Source organism: Schistocerca nitens, chromosome 3 (genome assembly GCF_023898315.1).
Source record: "Schistocerca nitens isolate TAMUIC-IGC-003100 chromosome 3, iqSchNite1.1, whole genome shotgun sequence".
NCBI lineage: Eukaryota > Metazoa > Arthropoda > Insecta > Orthoptera > Acrididae > Schistocerca > Schistocerca nitens.
Window position 1 is genome coordinate 740,087,869 of NC_064616.1, and position 20,348 is coordinate 740,108,216.

A 20,348-nucleotide genomic window follows, 5' to 3' on the forward strand; every position below is an offset into this window, starting at 1 on the left:
TTATCCCATGTTTGCACAGTAGAAATATATCCCCTCTCCACCCTCCGTTCTCACCCCACCCCTCCCCACCAACATACATACACCACAGATACAAAGGAGTATGTCTATGGATTTCTTTTTTAGACAAATTTAAAAAAATTCATATGATTATGAGATTTTGTAAAAAAACTTCTGTTAATTTTGCCACACACTTAAGATTAATCACTGTTCATATCTCATACAGAAGAAAGGCAAAAAGTATCTACATCCCCTATATCCAAATCATAAAGCAGAACCCATTTGGTGCCATGCTCATTTACTCCTTAGATCATTATACCTCTTCCCACAGCTAAAATACAAATAAGTATCTAAGTGCGGGATACAACAAAACAACAGTGTGTTCTTGCAGTTCATTGTTTTGGATATTTTGGAAAGAATGAAGAAAAGAGTGAAAGTAGTTTGTCTGTGGGGCCACTCATACAAGTTGTGCTTCCACTCCCTGAAGCTTTGCTGTGGATCTGTCCCTAACTTGTGCAGTGTCGTTTATGCATGGCAATGAGTAAGGAACACAGTTGACAGTCATTGGAGATTTGTAACTTTTTGGTGTCCCAATCACATTTTGCCAGTGTATTCACATTGTGTGATCATTCTATGAACAGCATGTGCCATGACCAGGTTCTATGAGCTGAAGGTGCCTTCCACAGACAAAACAAATCACTGAAATTTGAAAATAAAAACCTTCACAACCAAGACTGTATTTTTATCTCAAATTGCGTATTGTTTTATATTTTTTGCTGAATATAACTTTTAAATGGAACTAAACAATTGCTTAATAAAATTTGTTTACTCTTTAAAATAGTTTAAAGCTATTACAGGCAGTGTAAAATATTCAAGGAAAATGTAACACCTATCAGAAAGCATAGACTCATTAGGAACAGTGTTAATGACATAACTGATGACAAAGCAAAACTCAGTTCTTCAGGCCAAAAAATAATCAGCAGAGGAATAGACAATAATTTGCGCCTTTTGAACCATGGCACAGAATAAAAGGATGAATACAGCTTAGGAAAACCTTGTAGTTAGAGAAAAAGCTGTCTGGGCTTCTGAAAGAAACAAATGGGTATTTCATTACATTGATTAAATGGAGTGTCTAGATGTGTGTTTTTCTTTTCCTTTATGAAGAAATTCAGTGTGTAAGAGTCTTTTCATTGTGCCTGTCTGCAACTAAACATGTCATCTTTATGATGAGTAGCAATCTATCCTTTTCATAATATTTTCAGCAGATGATGAGATCTTCTGTATCAAGACAGGTGAAACTTTGGAAGAAAGAACTTCAAATGTATGGCAGCCACTAATTGTAGGGTACATGAGTCTATGGGGGAAAGAGAACTGCAGGTCAGATTATCAGTGTAAAAAGGAAGGGTCAAGAATGGTGAACTGACATTTGGACAAAACACAAAAGCAGTTACTTCATGTGACAGATATTAACTTGAAAATGCGATGCTTTCACGTGACTCAATTATCATACAATGGAAACTTTGTATCTTGGCTTGGAAGAAGAAAAACCTAAATAAAATTTTCAGTGTCATTTGAATTTGGTAAAAATCAATTTGACATCAAACAAAAATATGAGGAATCTAACACCCTTAAGGAAAGCTGTGAAACAAGATTGCTTGCCAGAACTTTTCTCACACCATAAATTGTGTTTTTATAATCTTAACAGAGTACTTGTCAGGTCATAAGACATCGATAATCCTCTTAGGTTACTCTTCTGCTATTAACTTTGTATATGGTCTTATTGTGTTTTAAGAGTATCACATACTCAAGTTGCATAGTTGACGAGTCATAGATTACCAACATGAAGGTAAACAGTGAAACCATGCACGTGAACTGTCAACTGATATATTATTTATGCCCAGAGCATGACTCCCATCAAGTACCACACAGAACAAGTTAGCTCTGACAAAACTATTTGTACTAGTAACATAGCATACAATACTGAGCATTGTGTGTGCATCCTGTTCCTAATATAATATGTTGGGTTGAAACAATTTTTAAGACTACAACAGGTAGATAAATTTCTGTTGTTCTCAGACATGTCCCAGGTGTTAGTTTTTTTGTTGGATAGCAGATACTATTGTTGTCGTATATACTGCATAAAATTTGATTTTGTTTGATTTGCAGGCTTCAGGAACACCAGTCAAAAGAAGAGGAGACACTCCATCTACTTCATCTACTTTTGCAATCACCCCATCTCTACCATCTACTTCTGCTTCTAGCAGTTTCTTAGGTAGGCTCTGATACTTCTGAATTATTGTTTGTACTACATTTATTCATGATCCACAGTTTAAAAAGTAAAATCATTTTATTACGAGAATTCCATTTCCTACTTAATGTCAAGTCCACTTCATCTTCTTGTGAAAAGGTTCATTAATCTCATAAAACAATATTTATGCCATAATTTTTTTTAGTAGTCATAAATTATGACTTGTATATATTGTATTTGTATTCTGTTTCATAGTTCTGTTACTGAATTCTGTAAACTCTGTTCCATAACACTGCTCATTTTCTCAAGATTTCTTAAAATTTTATTTATAATAGTACTTTCCTCCTCCTGGCCCTCAATTTCAGGTTTTGACTTGATATCTTATGTATTCTGGTCCAAATTCCTGTTAAGTTTCCCCATTATGTTCATTAAAACATTCCTAAATTTTGTGCTCATCCACTGCTTTTTCCTCTCTTCCCCATATGATGGGTGCTCTGTTAAATGGCTGAAGAGTCTTGCTGTAGTTTTCCTACCAATTCGTTTGTTGCTCATTACAAAACATTAAAATGATTGTATTCTCTTCTGTTGTCTAATGAAGAAATGACATTTTTTCTGTTTCATTTGTAAGTCAACTACATCAGTGATTTGTTTTGATTTTAGCTCCTGGTTTTATTTTTCATTGCTTGCGCTGAACCATTAAAAACAATTATGTATGTTATTGTTTTCATTATTTTTTATCCATCATTGGCTGGATTGCATTTACAGTTTTCATTCTCTCAGAATTTTCAGAATTGGTGAAAATATCCTAATGATAAACTTAGTAAAATCAGGAACTATCTGTTACTGTTTGAACACATTCATTTTACGTAACCTCATTAATAAAGGAATGGCAGAAATAGCCCTATGCAGAGCAAGGGGTGATAAAAGAAGCAGCAAGTGTAGGACTGGATACCTGGAATGTTTAAACATGATAGTTCAGGCCAGTATTAGGCCTTCAGGAAGGGGAGAGCCACATCTGAGAACTCTCAATGTGCACCCATTGACATGCAGCGACTGTTGAATTTTCTATTAAGAGATAGTATTTGCTCTGAGAGTCTACACCATATACAGCCAGTAATTGTTGGAGATGATGACCTTGGCACTTCCTTAGTCATGTGGTTGGCTTTGATTCTTCCTTCCAGGAGCAGTACTTCAGAATTTCACAGTTGGGAAGTTGCTCTGTAGTGTGCATTCAGTTTTTGTCAGACTTCAAACCTCAATTTACATTAATCACTTTTATTATTCACCTCCCTTTCATACCTTCCTCTGCCCTATCCCTCTTTCATTTCCGTCATAGCTTCCCCAGTTCTTCGTATTTATTTTTCACTTCTCTTTTGTGTGTTTGCATGTTTTCATTAACTATTTTGTGTATTTGGGATTACACATTACCAGTTTCAGCAAATCATTGCCATCGACAAATGTGGTGTGAATATTTACAGACTTTCATCCAAAGCAAAAAAGGTTGTTCTTTCTATATAGAAAAGCATCTATACAGAGGTAAAAAGTTTATTAAAGTAAAGGTACAATTCACAGCATAATATGGAACACTGAAAATGAAACTTGTTAGTGTAGCCTTAAAATATGATACTGGAAGGTTAGAGATTGATGGTGGAAGATGGGGAAGGACCAGGAGGGAGAGGGGGAGTTCACCAAGGAGCTAGATGAAACATTCAGTGGCGAGTAGTGCACTGTACATGGTTACCCTTTTCTCTCATGTGGCAGTTACAATAATTAAAATTGAAGCAATGATTCAGTATAAAAATTGATAACCATTAACATAAAAAAGTAGTGCAGATTTGTTGTTGAAACAAGAGATGTGTAAAGAAAAATTTGTTAATAATTTTAAACATAATTGCATTTCAGTAGATGATTGCACTATTGAATAGGGGAGATACTGTAATGGAAGGTTGTAATGTTAATAGTAGGTTAAATTACAGATTAGTAGTATTGTGTATTACGAAGGGATCATATAGTTAAAAAGAAGCAGCAGGGGGAATTTATTTAGAAAATGTAATTGTGAGTGTAAAATGAGTGGTTATCCAGGTACATTCAGAGTATAGAGTAAACATAAAACGTTTTTAAACAATAATAAAAATTAGTGTGAATGAAGTTGTTGTGAAAAACTGCTGGCTCTTTATGCACATAAAGCAATGAGTGAGTGCTGATGCCAGTGGATCTCAAGATGATGCCATGTTTCTAGATTTCCAGAAAGCTTGTGACACCATTCTTTACAAGCACCATTTAATCAAATTGTATGCATATGGAATATTGTACCAATTGGGTAGCTAGATTTGTGATTTCCTGTTATGAAGGTGGCAGTTCAGAGGAAATGACAGAAAATCAGTAAGTGAAACAGAAGTGAAATCTGACATTTACCAAGGAATTATTGCAGGCCCTCTGTTGTTCCTAATCTATATAAATGATGTAGAAAACAATCTGAGCAGCACCCATCTAGTGATTACAGATATTGCTGTTGTTTGTCTTATAAAGTCTTCATAAGATAAAACTAATTGCAAAATTCTATAGACAAGGTGCAGCTACATCTACATGATTACTTTGCAATTCACATTTAAGTGCTTGGCAGAGGGTTCATCGAACCACAATCATACTATCTCTCTACCATTCCACTCCCAAACAGTGCATGGGAAAAACGAACACCTAAACCTTTCTGTTCGAGCTGTGATTTCTCTTATTTTATTTTGATGATCATTCCTACCTATGTAGGTTGGGCTCAACAAAATATTTTCTCATTCAGAAGAGAAAGTTGGTGACTGAAATTTCGTAAATAGATCTCGCCGTGATGAAAAACGTCTTTGCTTTAATGACTGCCATCCCAACTCACGTATCATATCTGCCACACTCTCTCCCCTATTACGTGATAATACAAAACGAGCTGCCCTTTTTTGCACCCTTTCGATGTCCTCCGTCAATCCCACCTGGTAAGGATCCCGCACCGAGTAGCAATTTTCTAACAGAGGACGAACAAGTGCAGTGTAAACTGTCTCTTTAGTGGACTTGTTGCATCTTATAAGTGTCCTGCCAATGAAACGCATCCTTTGGCTCGCCTTCCTCACAATATTATCTATGTGGTCTTTACAACTGAAGTTGTTCGTAATTTTAACACCCAGGTACTTAGTTGAATTGACAGCCTTGAGAATTGTACGATTTATCTAGTAATCGAATTCCAACGGATTTCTTTTGGAACTCATGTGGATCACCTCACACTTTTCGTTATTTAGCGTCAACTGCCACCTGCCACACCATACAACAATCTTTTCTAAATCGCTTTGCAACTGATACTGATCTTTGGATCACCTTACTAGACGGTAAATTACGGCATCATCTGCGAACAACCTAAGAGAACTGCTCAGATTGTCACCCAGGTCATTTATATAGATCAGGAACAGCAGTGGTCCCAGGATGCTTCCCTGGGGAACACCTGATATCACTTCAATTTTACTCGATGATTTGCTGTCTATTACTACGAACTGTGACCTTCCTGACAGGAAATCACGAATCCAGTCACACTACTGAGACGATACCCCATAGGCCCGCAGCTTGATTAGAAGTCGCTTGTGAGAAACGGTGTGAAAAGCTTACCGGAAATCTAGAAATATGGAATCAACTTGAGATCTCCTGTCGATAGCGGCCATTACTTCGTGCGAATAAAGAGCTAGCTGCGTTGCACCAGAACGACGTTTTCTGAAACCATGCTGATTACGTATCAATAGATCATTCCCTTCAAGGTGATTCATAATGTTTGAATACAGTATATGCTCCAAAACCCTACTGCAAACCGACGTCAATGATATAGGTCTGTAGTTCGATGGATTACTCCTACTACCCTTCTTAAACACTAGTGCGACCTGCACAATTTTCCAATCTTTAGGTAAAGAACAATTGGTGAGCGAGCGGTTGTATATGATTGCTAAGTAGGGAGCTATTGTATCAGCGTAATCTGAAAGGAACCTAATCGGTATACAATCTGGACCTGAAGACTTGCCCGTATCAAGCGATTTGAGTTGCTTCGCAACCCCTACAGTATCTACTTCTAAGAAACTCATGCTAGCAGCTGTTCGTGTTTCAAGTTCTGGAATATTCCATTTGTCTTCCCTGGTGAAGGAATTTCGGAAAACTGTGTTCAATAACTCCGCTTTAGCGGCACAGTCGTCGGTAACAGTACCATCGGCACTGCGCATCGAAGATATTGACTGCGTCTTGCCGCTTGTGTACTTTACATACGACCAGAATTTCCTCGGATTTTCTACCAATTTTCGAGACAATGTTTTGTTGTGGAACCTATTAAAGGCATCTGGCATTGAAGTCCGTGCCAAATTTCGCACGTCTGTAAATTTTAGCCAATCTTCGGGATTTCGCGTTCTTCTGAACTTTGCATGCTTTTTCCATGGCTAAGAGGTCAAGTGTGTTTTTGCAACCATTTACAATTCATGTGGGTTCGTGGAGTAACTGCTCAAAAAAATTTTTGGAGAAAGCATTTAGGACAGTCTCTGAAGATGTTTTCTGCCTACCACTGGTTTTGAACAAGTATTTTTGCCAACATATCGAGGGAAGGTTGAAGTCCCCACCAACTATAACCGTATGAGTGGGGTATTTATTTGTTACAAGACTCAAATTTTCTCTGAACTGTTCAGCAACTACATCATCGGCATCTGGGGGTCAGTAGAAGGAGCCGATTATTAACTTAGTTCGGCTGTTAAGTATAACCTCCACCCATACCAATTCGCATGGAGTATCTACTTTGACTTCACTACAAGATAAACCACTACTGACAGACACAAACACTCCACCACCAATTCTGCCTAATCTATCTTTCCTGAACACCGTCTGAGACTTGGTAAAAATTTCTGCAGAATTTATTTCAGACTTTAGCCAGCCTTCTGTACCTATAACAATTTCAGCTTCTGTGCTTTCTATTAGCGCTTGAAGCTCAGGGACTTTCCCAGCACAACTTCAACAATTTACAACTACAATTCCGACTGTTCCTTGATCCAAGCATGTCCTGTATTTGCCATGCACCCTTTGAGATTGCAGCCCACCCTGTACTTTCCCGAGGCCTTCTAACCTAAAAAACCGCCCAGTCCACGCCACACAGCCTCCGCTACCCGTGTAGCCGCCAGCTGAGTGTAGTGAACTCCTGACCTATTCAGCGGAACCCGAAACCCCACCACCCTATGGCGCAAGTCAAGGAATCTGCAGCCAACACGGTCGCAAAACCATCTGAGCCTCTGATTCAGACCCTCCACCCGGCTCTGCACCAATGGTCCGCAGTCGGTTCTGTCAACGATGCTGCAGATGGTGAGCTCTGCCTTCATCTCATAAGCAAGACCGGCAGCCTTCACCAAATCAGATAGCCGCTGGAATCCAGAGAGAATTTCCTCAGATCCAAAGTGACACACATCATTAGTGCCGACATGTGCCACCACCTGCAGCTGGCTGCACCCTGTGCTCTTCATGGCATCGGGAAGGACCCTTTCCACATCAGAAATGACTCCACCCGGAATGCACGCGGAGTGCACACTGGATTTTTTCCGCTCCATAGCCACCATATCCCTAAGGGGCCCCATTACGCGCCTAACATTGGAGCTCCCAACTGCCAATAAGCCCACCCTCTGCGATTGCCTGGACCTTGAAGGCTGAGAATCATCCTCTGAAACAGGGCAGGCAGCTGTATCTGGCTCAGCCAGAGACAGTACCTGAAACCTGTTTGTCAGACGCACCGGGGAGGCTTTCTGATCAGCCTCCGGGGACGTCTTTTGCTGCCTGTCATGCCTTGGAACAGTATTTGTAATGGTGTAAAAAGTGACGGTTAATTCTAAACAGTAAAAATTATGAGTCCTCTACAAGAGTACTAAAGGGAATCTGTTAAATTTTGGTTACATGAAAAATCAAACAATTTTAAAGTTTGGTGGTTTTTCTAAATACCTAGGGATGACAATAGTGAACAAATTTAAACTGTAACCATCACATAGAAAATATTGTTGAAAAGTGAAACAAAAACTGTATTTTATTCGAAAAACACTTAGAAGATGGAACAAATCTACCAGAGAGACTGCGTACACTATGCTTGTCCAGCCGATTCTGGAATATTGCTATGTGTTATAGTATAGAAGAGTGTCACGGATATGCTGAGAGAGTTGGGATTACAGTCATTAAAGCAAGGGAGTTACTGTAGTGAAATTTTTTCATGAAATATCAGTCGTCAGCTTTCTCTTTCAAATGTGAAAATATTTTGTTCACTCCCACCAACAGAGGGAGATAAAAACTATCATGATAAAATAAATTGGAGCTCTCATGGAAAGATAGGTTTTAGTTTCCCCACATGCTATTATAGACTGGAACAGTCAAGTAGTAGGCTGGAAGTGGTTAGATGAATACTATGCTAAACACTTCTATGAGAACTGCTAAGTAGTCACGTAGATGTAGACATCTTCTGGCAGAAAACTTCTTGTGGCAGTATTAGAGCCAGCACTGCTGTTGTCGGTGCCCCTCACAGCTCTATATGTCTGTAGTGCAACAGGATCATTGTAAGCACAACAGCCCAGCTGGACGTTACTCCTGTCTCTGCTGCTCACTCCTTCCTCCCCGCCCCCCTCGTGCCCCCCCCTCCCCTCCCCTCCCCTCCCCAATGCACCCACTTCCAATAAAACATTTTGAAGTTACAGAAACAAGCACCATGTTCAGTTTATTGTATTGTACTGTGAAATTTACCTGTATTTCGGTGAACTTTTTGTTTGTTTGGTGCGGAGCTATTTTCTTTATTTTTGGTTAAAACTTTGTGAATGTTCGTATTACACATATCACTGTCAATGACTTGCTGAATCTGGAAATGGGACAATTTTTACAATTAGTGACCCAGAATCAAAAAAGAATTACAGCAGACAAAGTGGATTGTATAATTTACAACTGACGATCAGTCAGCACTTACATTTACCTATTTTGTCTTGTTTTGAATTTCTTTACCAGAAACATCATTCATGTTTCTATTTGAATTCAGCTATCATTGGCTGTTTCTTCAGCTCTATTTCTAGTCTATCTTTGCTACTTTGTACTGTCTCAATCTCCATTTCAGTCACTTCCAACTTACCAGATTTTCAAAACTCATCTGTTGCTAACTTCTAGTGTTGATTGTTATTTGTATGATCCTGCCCTGCTGTGTTCTACTTAGCACTTCCGGTGAATTTTCATTGCTATCCATGAATAGTATCATTACATATAGTCCTTCCCTCTATTGTCAAATGAAAAAATTGTGTAGTTTCAAGAGCTTGTGTGTGTGTGTGTGTGTGTGTGTGTGTGTGTGTGTTGGCCTACTAGATAACTGTTTTGTTCAAATTTTTAGGCACATCACACAAAATGGTACTTAAAAATGCATGAACAGTTACAAACAATATTGTATATCTTTTATTATAAATTTAACTCACTGATATTACTTCAGTAACACTGTCTACCTACAGTTCATATTTGGTGATTAATAACTTTTCTTTAATAAATGGCAAGTCTTTCCAAAAGTGTGAAATTAAAACAAAATAACCAAAGTAAAGGCAGTCTGTTTGAAAATGCACAACTGTGAAACTAAAATTTGCTGATCAGTAACATTTATTTCCCTGTTGCTCCACCATTTGCATTGTAACACACTTAGATCTTGCTCTTTGATTAGAGCTGTGCTAGAGCCACCTGGTTTGTGAGTAGGATTTCTGCGTCTGTTCACTACAAATTCCGACTTGTACTGAGCATGATCCACTGATTTCATGCCAGCAGATGCTGCAGGCCATTATATTTGGTTGGTTGTTGTCTCCTGGAGAAAGTTGAGGTGGACCCTGTCTGCTTGTACATTATTGTCTTAAAAGATGAACCCTACACTGAAAATATGATTGTAGGGCAGGATCCTGTTGCGATACTGCACAGATCTCAAATTTCTTTAAATAGCAATGAGTGGTATCTGACATTCATTTTGTATTATCCAAAAACATTAATGTCCCCCCCCCCCCCCTCCCTATTAAATCTGTGGGGCTGCAAGCCTGAAACATGGTTCACTCTCTTTCATGGTGATCATCAGGCATCAGTCAGGTTCTGCATTTGTTGGTGAAGGGAACTTGATACCAAAGACTTGGATCTCTTTCAGGTGCTGACTTGCTTTTGTCCATCTTATTTGTGTTCAATGTGCAGTACATATATGGGTTTACTGTTGCTGTTTGTAATGGATGCTTAGTCTAAATGCATTGGGTGGGATGGTTTATAATCTCTGTGTCATCACAGCCTTCCCAGTTGCCTTCAAAAAGACAGCATGCAGGGCATTTATGAGCCCTAATTTGTGAAAAGCAGTCATCAACTGGTGTTGTTGATCATGGGCAATCATTATGAGGCAGACCTTCAGTGTTTTGTGTCACACAACAGCAGCTGAAAGTTAGTAAGATGTCATTTTCTTCTGAGCTATTTTCACACTCTACTTCACATGGTGACAATCATGTTCATGATAGGAGACACAGGTCACACCACTAAACTGCACTAAGAATGGATGTTTACTTTTATATATGTTACATGGGCAACTGTACATGATTTCCTGTGGTCAAAAGAGAATTTTGAAAGATACCTTCAGATAAAAAAAACTAAACAGTTCATGTGTGCTGCAAAACCTCCCTCCTCCTTTTTGGTGGCATCCCTGCTTGTTCTGTGTGAAATTTCTGTATGTGTTTTGTTTGTAAAATTCAGTAAACAAATTTTATTTCACAGGGGCGTACCATGCATCCAGAGCTAGAGCCATTTCATACGCCCATGACTTGTCCGATGGAACCATTCCTCACCTTAGTGGAAGTTCAGCAGTGATGCCTGTGCCATCACAATTTAGAAACCCCTGTAAGTACATGTCTGTTCATAAATGTTTCTGGACCCTTAAGTATCATAGTGGTCATATATTGACTGCTGAAGTCTTTATTTTCTGAAGTTTATCATGTTATCCTCCTTTACAACTAGACAAATAAATCTGATAATGAAAAGGAGTAGGGAGGATTTAAAGCCTGTTAATCCATATTTATGTACCATTTGCAGATTGTAATTCCTACTGCTAGGATGGGTGTAGGTCTTTCTTCAAAGCATTATCATACAGCCATTTCATTCTGCACAGAATTACATGTGATAAATTGCTCTAAATATATTTGACTGCAAAAAAATGGAGAGCTTTGGTGATCGGTGTCAGAGTAGAGCCTTTTTCTGGCAGTGCCATATATTCCTTTCTAATCTTGATACTATGTAATGAAAAAATATTAGATAGAGAAAACCAGTTCTTAGCCCATTCTTCCAGGGAAGTAGTAGTGCACAGACTATAGGAACCACTATGCCATTGGTCTCTCATAGGTCATCAGAAAAATCTCCAGACATACCAAATAAAGACAAACAAATAAGCTGAAAATATGATGGCATTGTTTAGATCAAATCCCTGCTGTTGCAAGAAAACATCGTCTTTATAGGCTTAAGGAAAGACTGTGCTAGTGAAAATTGGCAAACAGTGTGCAATGCAGCTGAAGCAGAATGTATAGTTGGAAAAATCATCACACTATTAAAATAAATGTACAGTGGATTCACTATCAGCTATATGTGTTTTAAACAAACCTTCAGTAGAAATGGTTGTATGCACAGAGTAAAAGAGGGCCATGCAGTCTCACATCCTTTCTCTTGTTTATATCATTATTAGGAGAACAATTGGTAGTGGATGGAAGGGTTTATTCTGCTAAAAAGTCTGTCAAATGTAACTAGAGTTTACCAAATATCAAATCATATATATGCCACTCCAGGCAGTCCATTGTGTTAACACAGACTAAAGATTCAATTAACGAGCTGTAACAGTCAAATGTATATGAAAGTCTGTACATCTGAAGAAAGTTGCAGCTACAAGAAAACATCTGTAGTAAAATTCCTCAAGCAAAAACTGTATGTAACTTGCCAGAAAATGCATCTGATGGTGAAAAATGTACAAGTGAAAACTAAGAGGTAAGATTTGTGTTTCTCAGTTGTGCTTATGACTGAGACCAATTATAACCTTATGCCTTTCAAAATGGGGTGCCTTGGTAGGCACTGAGAGTAACATCACTTAAATGCTATAGAAGCGATAATCAAATAAAGAAGGCAGCAATTATTTTGCAGTCAGATGGAAATAAGAAAGTGCTGTCAGTGACAGAGAAAGTGTATTGGATGCTTGAACTTTCCCCTACAGTACACATGGGATGTAAGTCTATAGAGAAAAGCTGAAGTGAATAGCACCACATAATGGAGGAAAAATGTACACCCACATTATTACCTTGCAGTTCATGCAGAGTGTTTTGACAAGGGCATAGGAAATCAATGTTTAACAATATTTCTACTCTTCCACTATAAAACTGCACAAGTAAAATGTACACAACAGCTTCTCTGTCAAAGCTTTGATTTTTATTACCTTAGTCATTCCTTCCCGTGTAAGCTAGAGGCAGCAAAATACGTTAGCAATCAGAGTAGGAAGTTGTTGATAGATATGTAATAAAAACACGGAATGAGCTGCCCTTTTGGGAACATTTTCTACCTTTTCTGTCATTTATATGAGATAATATTTCTGTGCTGCTCACCAATTGATGGTGGTGGTGATGATGGTGGTGGTGATGATGATGATGATGATGATGATGATGATGATGATATGGAGATGGAAAAAGGGTAGCACAAGCAGTTTCTTTAATGTCTTAGTTGTGTATTTTAAATGTTCTGCAAATGAAATGATCTATAATCTTCATTCCTTTTCTTGCTCACAGTAGCACTTAATGGCAAAAATTACTCTTCAGCCTGTCTTACGGCTTCTATGTTAGACTGACATACTTCACGTGTATTGCTGCACTGTAAACCAGGATCTAATAAAATTTGAATGAAATTTTATTTAATAGAAGTGAGTCCAGAGTATTAGCTTCAATCATCTTTTAATTTTCATCTTCACAATTATTTCACAAATTTTATACAGATTGTTGCAGTTTTTCCAGTGGCACAAGACTTCATTCCAGGCCTTTAACACCAGCAAGAGAGTGAATCAATTTTGTCTATCATCTCCATGTTGTCTTACTCTCTTGATGAGAAATGAAACTGAGACAACAGCAAATATATTGTCTTCCAAGAGAACTCCTAATCAGTGGAAATTTTGTGAAGACCAAAAATACAAATGTTACTGTAAATCATGAAACTATCCAAATAACTGTGTGTTTTTGACGTGAATGTAGTATAACAGGCCTCCTACCTACAGCATAAATCAATTGGTTAAAGACTTACTTCCTGGTGAAACTCATTTGTACTTTGTACCATTGTAAAGAATTTGTTACATTTTCTTTGTTAAATTGAACTTTTTCCTAACATGCTTATATAGAGTAGTAAAAGTTTCTTTCATTCTTCAATGTATAATTCATTGAAAACTTTATAAAAATGAAATAAGCAGGGCAAGCTTAGTACTTGCAGTGATCAAAAATGTGTGTAGATTGTGTCAACATGTCATAAGATAAGGAAATAAACATACAATACTAACATCGCATGAAACAAATTACAATATTCACCTGTCTGAAAAAGTTGAGTAAGATCAAAAGAGCCTTCCAGAAATGTCATCACAGGATGATATCAACAGAAGCTGATTGTCCTAGTGTAGCACTTTGTATATGTTTGTATAATGGATTAAATGTAGCATGGTAACCCATTGTTTGGTTCTCTTCATCAGTATTTATGAATAGGAAACAATTACACAAGCATGCAAATATATGATAAAACATTGATAGTGGTCTGCTTCCTGAATGTAACAATGATCATTAACATAATTCCAGTCATTCACAAAAAATTTTCTTCCTGCCATGTAAGGCAAAATCCCTGCTAATCATATTTATTACATCATCCAAGGAAATTTACACAGATTAGAACATTAACATTAAATAATGAGCACTCTTTCATGAGAGATGAATATAGTCATCTTTGATCTACAGAACACCTTGTAAAGTCAAAATCATTATCAAAACACACTTACGCAATCGTAAACAGGAGTCTGTGACACCTAGCATCAAATATACAAAACATCGTTCATTTTACCAGTAGGACTGCCTCTGGCATATGCTGTTCGCACTTCACCCCACTGGCAATTGAGACTCAACTTCCAGAGAGCTCACTGTGTGTCTAGCTGCTGTCTGCAGTATTTCACAACAGTTTCCCCACCGTTGAGCTGTTCACTGTTTATACATTCATTTAATTTAGAATTTTACAATTTTGCATGTGAAACTTATTGTTCACTCTGGCACAGTTCAGCACAATCTGCATTGCTGCTGCACTACTGATATTCACTTTTGTAAGTACTTGCACTTCATTGCCATCGTGCTTAACCCGCACTGAAATCAATCATTGTACCAGAATTGTTCATCATCATTTCCTCAGTATGCACCCCCTCAGGGGGCTCAGCATTTAGATGCTGGGTATGGGCTTGGCGACCCCGGGGTCGCTGAGCTAGGGACTGGGAGGCACCACCAGTCCTCAATACCGTCAGCTCTGAGCATGCTGCAACGACCACCGTATGGCGTGACCGTGAAACGTTGTACAGTACAAAGCCCGGGGATCTTGGCTTAACTGCCTGGGTCGCAAGGATGGTATAAACCTCTATAAAAAAAAACCTCAATCTCAAGGTGTGCTGCGCATCAAGGAGATGCATGGCTGTTCAGGTACAACAGTTCCGGTTGTATTAGGCTTACCCAGGCGAGTGGGGACCTACCATGAAACGAAATACGAGTCTCTACGGAAGGAAAGTTCAATGCTTTACAGTATGACCCCCCATTTCCCTTCCCTGTCCTCACTAGGGGAGGAACGGAAGTCTAAATTACCTCGATTTCTGGTTTGCAGCCAAACGGATGGGGACTCATTTCTGATCACAAAGCCTCAGTTTTTTGTGGAAAATTTAGAGGACAAGTTTGGAGAAGTTGAGGGCATGTCTAGAATGAGGTCTGGAGCAGTCCTCATACAGACAGCATCCCCAGCACAGTCACGGGCATTGCTTGCTTGTGTCAAGCTCTGTGACGTTGCAGTCTCCATTACGCCTCGTAAGAGCCTCAATATGGTTCAGGGACTTATTTTTCATTGTGACCTGTTGTTGCAGTCTGACGATGAGCTCCATGCAAATCTGGAACACCGTAGTGTCCACTTTGTATGACGTGTCTTCAGGGGACCTAAAGATAGTAGGGTTGCCACCAGCGCCTTCATTTCGGCTTTTGAGGGTGACACCCTGCCCGAGAAGTTCAAGGTGATGATATATCGATGTGATGTTAAGCCTTACGTCCCTCCTCCCATGTGCTGCTTTAAGTGCTGGAGGTTTGGGCATATGTCATCGAGATGTGACACCAACCCTACCTGTCGGGATTGTGGACATGCCTCCCACCCCAACGTCCTGTGTTCGCCGCCTCCTGTTTGTGTCAACTGCAGACAGAAACATTCACCTTGCTTGTCAGACAGTGCAGCTTATCAAAAAGAACAGAAGATTATGGAGTATAAGACCGTGGACAGGCTCACTTACACTGAGGCTAAACACAAGTACAACCAACTTCACCCTGTGCGCATTTCCTTGACGTTTGCTGCAGTGGCTTCGATGTCAACATCCCTGGTGACGAGCCCCCAAGCTGAGCCGCTTTTTGTGGGCCTTCCAGTCCGGCCGTCTGTTCCTGCCCCCTCAGGTAGTTGGGGAACACCCTCTTCTGTTGCTCCCCTGTTATCAACATCAGGAGTAACAACCCCTCCTTCTTTAAGGGCTTCAGTCCCCACCTCTGAGCTGGAGAAGTGCCCGCCTCCTCCGGCTCCCCTCGCGCAGAAGGGATCTGTTGGTGCCCTCCCTTCCATGGTTACTGCCCCTCCAGATGTCAGCCAGTGGCTGAAAAAGCCACCACCTGAGGGCTGTAGGGCTTCCAGGTCTTCCTCAGTCCATGAGACTGGGTCGGAAAAGCCCACCCAGTCTGATAAACCGAAGAACAAACGGGACCCTACCAAAAAGAAGAAAAAGGAAAAGGAGAAGGACATAGAGACAGATAAGGAGATCACCACTGCCCCTGAAGATGATGTGGAGCATCTAGCGTCCCCTCAGGAACTAGGTGTTGCTCAACCCGCAGCTCCTATGAAAGTTGATCAGGCTACTTCGCAATCGATGACGGCGAGCGCTTCTAAGGCGTAACCAGGTTCTTTCATGTCTTCACAGTTGGGTACTATTATCCTTCAATGGAATTGCCGTGGTTTTTTCCAACACCTTGCTGAGTTGAAACAACTTTTGTGTCGCTTCCCTGCCACTTGTCTGGCCCTACAGGAAACTTGGTTTCTGGTTACTATAAGAACTGCATAGAATATGACAGGGTGTCTGGCGGTGTCTGTGTGTATGTTCTTGCCACTGTTCCTAGTGCCCCAGTGCCACTTCACACAGCTCTCGAGGCTGTGGCTGTTAGAATCCGGGCAGGAATGGAGCTTACCATCTGTTTCCTCTACCTTCCCCTGGATGAGGTTGTCCGTCTTGCCAACCTAGCTGCCTTGTTTACCCAGCTCCCCCCGCCATTGCTCCTTTTGGGAGACTTTAATGCCCACCACCCTTTATGGGGTGGGGCCCAGATCTTGGGCCAGGGATGGAACATTGAGGCTCTCTAGGCACAGCAGGACATTTGCCTCCTTAACACTGGTGCTCCCACATATTTTAGCTTGACTCATGGCACATACACTGCCATTGACCTCTCTCTTAGTAGCCCAGGTCTTCTTCCATACCTGAGTTGGAGGGTCCATGTTGACCTCTGTGGTAGTGAACACTTTCCTATTCTGGTTTCTCTTCTTCACTCCCAATCCCCTGACCAGCTGCCATGATGGTCCCTTCATGGAACTGATTGGGCAGCCTACACTGCAGCTACTATGGCCATTGCTCCGCTTCCTGGTGACATTGCTTTGGCAGTGGACGAGGTCACTATGGCCATTGTTTCTGCTGCTGAGGCAACTGTCCCCTGTTCTTCAAGTACCCTAAGGTGTAAGTCAGTCCCTTGGTGGACACCAGAGATTTTAGAAGCTATCTAGGACTGCTGGCGAGCCCTGCAACAACACCGGCATCATCCTTCCTTAGAGAATCCGGTTGCCTTCAAATGGCTGCGGTCCCGGGCTTGGCGGCAGAGCAAACAGGACTGCTGGGAACAATATGTTGCCACCATAGGTTCTTGCACCTCCCCATCTCGGGTGTGGTCGCGGGTTCGGCGCATTTTTGGCTTTCACCCTCATGCGTCTGTCCCTTGCCTTTATCTTCGGGGTACACTTCGAACTGACCCAATCGCCATCACTGAACATCTGGCCGAGTACTTCGCTCGTATTTCCATGACAGCAGGCTACTGCGCAGAATTTCACACCATTAAAGAGCAGGCTGAGCGTACGCAGTTGTCATTTTGTACGCACCGTTGGGAATGATACAACGCCCTGTTTAGTGAATGGGGGTTCCAAAGTGCCCTTACAGCTTGCCCCGATACCTCTCCAGGTCCAGGCTGCATTCACAACCAGTTTCTTCACCATCTCTCAGCGCACTGTCAGGGTGAATTACTTGCGCTGTTTAACCGCATCTGGACGGAGGGTGTTTTCCCAACTCGTTGGCAGGATAGCGTTACCATTCCGGTGCTGAAACCTGGTGCAGATCTGCTGGTGGTTGATAGCTATCAGCCTTACCAACATTATGTGCAAACTCCTGGAATGGATGGTGAGTCGGCGGCTAATGTGGATCCTTGAAGCTCAGGGCCTCCTGGCCCAGCCACAGTGGGGCTTCCGTCAGGGCTGCTCAGTGATCTACAATTTAGTCTCACTAGAGTCGGCTATTCATACAGCTTTTACTCGGCGAGAACATCTAATTGCTGTTTTCGTCAATCTTCGGAAGGCATACAATACCACCTGGCATCATCATATCCTTCCTACACTACATGAGTGGGGCTTACGGGGTCCAATTCCGATTTATCTACAGAATTTCCTCTCCAGTCACTCCTTTCGGGTTTGAGGTGGCACTTATTTTAGCTCTGTTCATATTCAGGAGAATGGTGTCCCACAGCGCTCGGTTCTCAGTGTTCCCCTCTTTTTGGTGGCGATTAATGGTCTTGTGGCTGTGGTGGGCTCATCGGTCTGTTCCACCCTATATGCCGATGACTTTTGTCTTTATTACAGTTCCCCAAGCACCAGTGTCGCTGAACGGCGGCTGCAGGGAGCTATCTGTAAGGCACATTTTTGGGCATCCAAGCATGGTTTCCAGTTCTCAGCCTCGAGTGATGCATTTTTGTCGTCATCAAACTGTCCACCTCCATACAGAGCTCTACCTTGCCTATGAACTCCTTCGTATTGAGGAGACGCATCGCTTCCTTGGCATGCTGTTTGATGTTCAGCTCACTTAGATACCTTATCTTCATGAGCTTAAACAACGGTGCCGGCGGCACCTCAACATCCTTCGCTGCCTCAGCCACACCGTTTGGGGGGCTACATGAACAACCCTCCTACAGGTCTATAACGCCTTAGTCCAGTCCTGCCTCGACTACGGGTGCGTGATGTATGGTTCAGCGGCACCTTCAATGATGCAGATCCTCGACCCGATTCTCCATTGTGGCGTCAGACTGGCAACAGGTGCCTTCCGCACTAGCCCGGTGACTAGCCTTCTTGCAGAAGCTGGGATCCCTCCCCTGTGATTCCGCCGACAACAGTTGCTTGCCTCATACATCGCCCATGTCCATGCCTTGCCCGACCACCCAACCGCAGGCTCCTTTTTCTATCTTCTGCACTCCCCTCCCCATGATGGCGGCCTATGTCGGGTCTCCCGATCACGGTCCGCATTCGTTCCCTTCTCTCGTCACTAGAGTCCTTTCCCCTTCCTCCATCCTTCCGGCCCTCTTCTTCTACCCCTCCTTGGTCCCTCCCTCACTTGTGGCTTTGCTTGGATTCGTCCTGCGACTCCAAGTCCTCCGTTCCACCTGCCATTCTTTGTGAACAATTCATGGCTCTTCTTGCCTCGTTTCACGATGCAGATGTAGTCTATACCGATGGTTCTGTGGTTGATGGACGCACTGGGTTTGATTTCATCCATGGTGACTATGTTGAGCAGCATTCCCTGCTTTCTGGGAGCAGTGTTTCCACTGCGGAGCTGGTTGCTCTTTATCGTGCACTCGCTCACCTTTCCTCTTGCCCTGGGGAGTCATTTGTCATATGCAGTGACTCCCTGAGGGGGGGTGCAAGCACTCGACCAGCGTTTTTCTTGGGACCTTTTGGTGTGCGGTATTAAAGATGCTGTTTTTGCTCTCGCAGAGTGTGGTCATTCAGCGAAGTTTGTCTGGACCCCGGGCCACATCGGCATTCCAGGAAATGAACGTGTCAATCGGTTGGCCAAGCAGGCCAGCACTTTGGCACCCCTGGAGCTTGTTCTCGTGGAACGAGACCTCCGGTCAGCCCTATATCGCAAGGTCCGTGATGTCTGGAGCTCTGAATGGTCTGTCTTGATCATGCAAAATAAGCTCCGCATGATCAAGTCGTCCACGGCCGTATGGAACTCATCCTTGAGGGGCACGCATAGGGACTCAGTTGTTCTCTGCTGTCTCCGAATTGGACATACGCGGTTGACCCACAGCTATCTCCTTCACCGTGAGAACCCACCCAAGTGTCACTGTGATGCAGGGCTGACAGTGGTCCATCTTCTGATGGACTGCCACCTTTTAGCCCCCTTGCGGCAGTCCTTTAATTTACCAGCTGCACTTCCTTTAATTCTAGGTCATGATGCCTCTATAGCTGACTCAGTTTTACATTTTATCCATGCAGCTTGATTTTACCACTCACTCTAGTGTGGGCGCTCTCGCATGATTTCTCAGGCTACACCCACTCCAGCAACTTTTAATTGTGATGTGGATACCAAAATAGTGTCTTTCATGGTAACAAGTTGTGTTGGTACCTCTATCAACGCTTTCCAACTGGAGGTTCTTCGTTTGTAGTTGAGTGGTTGACCTTTTACCTGATTCATTAACCACTGTAGTCTGTTTTACTCTAGTCAACT

General features: G+C 41.7%; 1 protein-coding gene across 1 annotated transcript in view; it reads left to right on the plus strand.

The window, feature by feature from the left end:
- The window catches only part of LOC126249412 (gamma-tubulin complex component 3-like), a 207,721-nt gene that overhangs the window by 6,743 nt on the left and 180,630 nt on the right, over window positions 1-20,348 (plus strand). Inside the window, exon 4 of the mRNA XM_049951067.1 lies at window positions 2,164-2,269. Within this exon, the coding sequence (XP_049807024.1) occupies window positions 2,164-2,269 (106 nt within the window). The remainder of the gene's footprint in view (window positions 1-2,163; window positions 2,270-20,348) is intronic.